This window comes from Eulemur rufifrons, unplaced genomic scaffold (genome assembly GCF_041146395.1).
Source record: "Eulemur rufifrons isolate Redbay unplaced genomic scaffold, OSU_ERuf_1 scaffold_630, whole genome shotgun sequence".
Lineage (NCBI taxonomy): Eukaryota > Metazoa > Chordata > Mammalia > Primates > Lemuridae > Eulemur > Eulemur rufifrons.
The window spans coordinates 5,391-10,573 of NW_027183411.1; the positions used below are offsets into that span (position 1 = coordinate 5,391).

General features: G+C 55.7%; 1 protein-coding gene across 1 annotated transcript; it reads right to left on the reverse strand.

The window, feature by feature from the left end:
- Positions 1-517: 517 nt before the first annotated feature.
- Positions 518-4,873, reverse strand: LOC138380646 (GTP-binding protein REM 2-like; the record flags this gene model as incomplete). The annotated part of the gene is made up of 5 exons (XM_069465004.1): positions 518-854; positions 1,234-1,441; positions 2,567-2,640; positions 3,183-3,524; positions 4,819-4,873. Coding segments are annotated over 5 exons (975 nt in total), but the record flags the coding sequence as incomplete, so codon positions are not given.
- Positions 4,874-5,183: the final 310 nt, after the last annotated feature.

Sequence of the window (5,183 nt, forward strand, 5' to 3'; positions counted from 1 at the left end):
TGTAAGTCACAGAATCAAATCTCAAGAACAGCGCTTCCAGGCCCTTGCCTTTAAGAACTCCTTAAAGGCAAAGTGGTCAAGAGTGGCAGATAAAAGCCAGAACATTTTCTGCAAAGTCTCTCCACGACTTTACCTTTAAGAATCTCTTAAAGGTGAGGCATATTCGTGCAGCGTACAAAGGAGGTAAACTCCGCCAAGAAGTCTACAAAACACTTTTCCAATTCTCGCTTTTAGGATCTCTTTGCAGGACAGGTGGCCAAGCGCGGATTAATAAAAAACAAAATACCTTGCAGAACTATTTTTCTTCTTGACCCGCCAGAACCCGCCCCGCCTGCAAAGTCTGCGTCCTCGCCGCCTGGGCGCCGCGGGGACCGGAGGTGTCGGGAGGACACCGCCCACCAGTCCGGGCCCGCCCCCGCGGCCACACCGGGGCATCCTGGGAGTTTTTGGTTTCCTAGACGGCCTCGATCAAGGAAGCCGGATGGGATAGGGCGGGGCAAGGGGGCGAGCGAAGGGCGCGGTGACCATGGCGACCGCAGTGGCCATGGCGACCGCGGCTCAGAGCACAGAGAGGTCGTGACATGACCTGGAGCGCTGTTTGAAGAACTTGGCGTTGCGCGGCACCAGGTTGGCGAGGAAGCGCTTGGCTTTCTTGGTGAGGCTCTCGCGGCGCGCGGACGGCACGGGGCCCTCGGGGCTGCCCCGCTCCTGCCGCTGGCCTCCTGCGCGGCTCCGGCCCCGCCGCAGCCGGATCTGGCGCACGGCGCCCTCGAAGAGCTCCCGCGTGTTGTGGTGCAGCGCTGCCGACGTCTCGATGTGCTTGCAGCCCAGCGTCCCGGCCAGGTGGCGGCCCTCTGCAGGAAGGCACTGGCTCAGGCGCCCACTGGGCCGCACTGGGCCCGGGGAGAGGGTGGGCCTGGGGAAGTCCCGGGCGGGCGGTGTAAAGGGACTGGGACTAGTGAATCTCGAAACAGAGATCAAGGCTGAGATCACAGGGTGGGTGGGTAGAGATGAGAAGGAAAGGGAGAAAGGGGCCTTGAGGAGAGGCGAGGGGGAGTGAAGAGAAGATATTCTCAGGGTCCTATGAGTGGGGCAATTGGGGGTTAGCCTGGGGCTAAATGCAAATGAGTATAGTATGTGAGGGTAAAAAAGTAGCCTTAGGGAGAAGAGGTGACCTGGAAGGGAGAGCTTTCCTCTGAGATTGCCAGTATGGAATTGGTTCAGAATACACACCCTCCAGTGATACCTCCCGGGAACGGGCCAGGTCACTCTTGTTACCAACGAGGATGACAGGTAGGTCGTGGTGCGGCCTCCCAGCCCGGAGCCGAAGTAGGGTCTCTGGAACTTTGGAGAAGCTTCTGCGGTCAGTGACTGAGAAGACGATGAGAAAGGCGTCTCCGGTCTGAAGGCAGTGGTCCCGCAGCCACCCTCCAGCATCCCCCTGCAGATAGGCAGAGAGAGTCGTGGACTGTTAAGGCTGGAGGTATAGGAGGGGTGCCTCCCCACACCCAGGAGGGGCAGAGCAGGTAAGAAGCTGAAGCTGCTGCCCAGCTTCTGAGGAGCAGGTACGTACTGGCAGATCCTGTCCAGCATCTACACCACAAAGATGAGGGCTGTGAGGGAGAAGGAAGGCACCTGCTTAGGATAGCAGAGCTAGTTAATGGCAGAATCTTCATACCTTTTTTTTTTTTGAGACAGGGTCTTACTCTTTTGCCCAGGCTAGAGTGCACTGGTGTGATTAAGGCTCACTCGAACTCCTGGACTTAAGCTATCCTCTTGCATTAGCCTCCCAAATAGCTGGGACTACAGGTGCACCACAAAGCCCAGCTAATTTTTTTTCTTTTTTGTAGAGGCAGGGATCCTGCTATGTTGTCCACACTGGTCTCAAACTGCTGGCCTCAAAGCAATCCTCCCACCTCGGCCTCCCAAAGTGCTGGGATTACAGGTGTGAGCCACTTCGCCCAGCCCAGAATCTCCATACCCAGCACATGTTTGTGGAGGAGGGAGAAGTTAGTAATGTGAGCCCCACCTGGGGGAACTGGGGACATAGGCTCCTAGACTAGGGTAGCCATCCTACTTTTTCATGCTTAAGCTCTTGATTAAAAAATGAATGCTATAAAAGTGTATGTAATTTGGCCACTCGGTTCTACATAGTAACTTTTATGTCCAAATATTCAGAAGTCCTCACTTTTTTTCCCCACTTCCCTGATATTCCAGAGCCCTGCGTTTTGGTCCTGTCACATCAGACTCTTCTAGGCTGAAAAATTTATGGATAGGGTTAATTTCAGGGTGCCCAGCCTGGCTTGCAGCTCAAGGAGTTGTCAAATTCAGATCCTAAGTTTCCTCTGGGTCAGAAGATCTTAGAAAGACTGTGGCTCTTATGGCCACAGGCTGTGGTACCCGCATTGCTGTGGGTCCTTGCTCTCTGCGATGGTACAAAAGAATGAACAGGTTCTAATACATTTTGAAACCAGGGCTTGCAGTTCCACAAACCTTCAACCAAACTTTGCCCTTCCCCAGTTCTCTCAGCTTCATCACTTGTTTGCAGCTACATCTTAATTCTCACCTGTTCCCAGATGTCATAAACAACTAGAGTCACTTCCTCCTTATCCACCATGATGCGTCTCTCATAGGTGTCCTCTGTTGGGAAATAGGGAGAGGGAATAAAGCCCATTAGGAGGTTCCCCAACATTTGTGAGACCTGGTAACCAGCAACACCTCAAATCTCAGCACCAGAGAACCCTCATCCACCTCCAGAGAGGCTTTAACAGAAAGCACTGGAGAAGCTTCTCTTCGCTTCTGTCCTTCAGGGGCTGTCCTTTTTTTTGAGATAGTCTCTGTCACCATGGGTAGAGTGCAGTGGCGTCATCATAGCTCACTGTAACCTCCCAACTCCTGGGCTCAGGCGATCCTCCTGTCTCACTCTCCCAAGCAGCTGGGACTACAGGCGCACACCACACACCTAGCTAATATTTCTATTCTTTGTAGAGACGGGGTCTTGCCGTTGTTCAGGCTGGTCTTAAACTCCTGAGCTCAGGCATTCCTCCCTCCTCGGCCTCCCAGAGTGCTAGGATTACAGGCGTGAGCCACCGCACTGACAGAGGCTGCTCATGTCATGAGCACTTCCATCCCTGACTAGGACCGCAGAGCCCTCTCGACCCACACAGACCTCCCTCAAATACCTGGGTTCTCTGGCTCATGAGCACTGTCTCCCTGGAGACCGCCGAAAGTGCCTGCTAGAGTGCTCTTGCCCACGCCGCTCTCCCCAACCAGCATGACCTTGAAGATGCCATCATTTTGGGCAGGGGCTGCCTCCCCTGAGCCCAAGGAGTCAGAAGAGCCAGAGGATGAAGCCTGAGGTGGCCAGTCAAGTTCATCTACAGCCTGGGCCCGTAGAAGCTGGTGCTTGTAAGGGACAGGCATACTGCCTCTTCGTCTGGGGGCCCCCGGGGCAGAGGGTGGCCCACCCAGATCGAACCCTGCCAACAGTTTCTCTGGTTTCTTTGGCAGTATGGCATCTGCTTCTGGGGTGGAGGGGGAGAAGCAAAGAAAAGGAGGCTATGAGTGGGGTATGTCCAGCCATCTGCAGAGGGCTCAATCCAGGCTGCTCTGGCTTCAGAGGCCCAGCCACACCCAGTCTATGACCAGGACCCTAAAGAAACTGAGAATCTTCTTTGGCATGACCTCTTACACTAGACTCCCCAGAAGCCTGAACTGGTGAGCCTCTGTGGAGCTGACATGATGGCTTTTCCAGTGTGGTCCCAGCCACAACCTGTTTCAAAACATGCCCCATGCAGGGGAGGCACCTGTACACAGGCTCACATACCCACTCACGGTTTACACGAACACACAGGCACACCCCCAGACTAGACCTCTGGCCCTGTGGGGTGGGGGGAGGCTGCCGCTCCTTCCACCGAGAGGCCCTGCCTCCTGTAGCTTCCTGCCCTGGTACTCCCCACACCGAGGAGGGGTAGAGGGGATAAGAAACTGAAGCTGCTGCCCAGCTTCTGAGGAGCAAGTAGGTATTGGCAGAGTCAGAAACTTTGTGGGGAGCCTGTTCCTAGCAAAGGGATAGGACTCTTCCTCTCTGGGGTGATTGTGTCCGATCTCCGTGGGGTGTGTGTGTGTGTGTGTGTGTGTGTGAGTGAGAGGGGCTGCTGTTTCCCGGGGCCCTGCAGGTGAGCATCCCCCCTGTGCATGGTTGTGTGTGAGAATCCTGCATCCCTGGCAGTCCCTGTGAGTGGGAGAGGATATTGTGTTCTCCTAGAGGTAGAGGCAGAGAGAGTGTGTGCCTGTGTGAGCTGAGCGAAAGGGAGAGTGACAGTGCACGGGTCAGGGTAACTGGAGGAGGAACAACAGACACAACAAAGGAGGATGGAAAGAGGCTGGAAATAGCCCAGGATCAATACTTGGCTAGCAGCCAGGGCCTCCGGAGCCAGAAGAAACCCTTATAACAGGTCCTGAGGCTAGCCCCCTGCCCGGGATCCCCAGGTTTGTAGGCTGCCCCTTTCCTTCTTCCCTTCCCTCTGGCCTGTCCCGGCCTCTTGGGAATGAGGCTGATCTAGGGGCCATGTACACTTTCTCAAGCAAACCCCTGGGAGTGATGGGGGAGGGGGCACTTCGGCAACTCTTATCCCCCTCCACCCTAACCCAGCCCCAGTCCTTATGTGAGGAGGGGTCTTCTCCACTTCCTGACTTGCTCCTCCCCTCTTGCTGATTGGGTTCAAGCTCTTTCAACCCCTAGTTCAGACCTCCCATCAAAGCTTCGGCTCCCACCCCCATGGTTTTCAGCCCAAACCTGCTCAGGTTAGCCCTCACCTGGTGTGGGTGTCCTGGGGGGAGTGCCCTGGTGGAGGAAGAGGCAGATGGTGGACTGCCATGTCGGGGCAGGGTCAGTGGTGTCAGGTCGGTGTGCGTGTGCGTGTGCAGGGGCTCCGGCTGCATCGGCGGCTCGCAGCACCCGCTCCCTCACTCAGCAGCACTGTCAGCTTTTTCCTTTAAATACCGCCCCCCCACACACAAATGCCCTCCCCCCCAGACACCTGGGGAAATTGTCCCACCCCCTGATGAGGTCACACATGCTAATGAGCAGTGATGTCAGCGGGATTCCCTCCTTTCTGCCCCCCCTTTCCTTTGTGTCGCTTCCCTCTGGGAGCACACACACTGCGGAGCCTGGTTAAGGC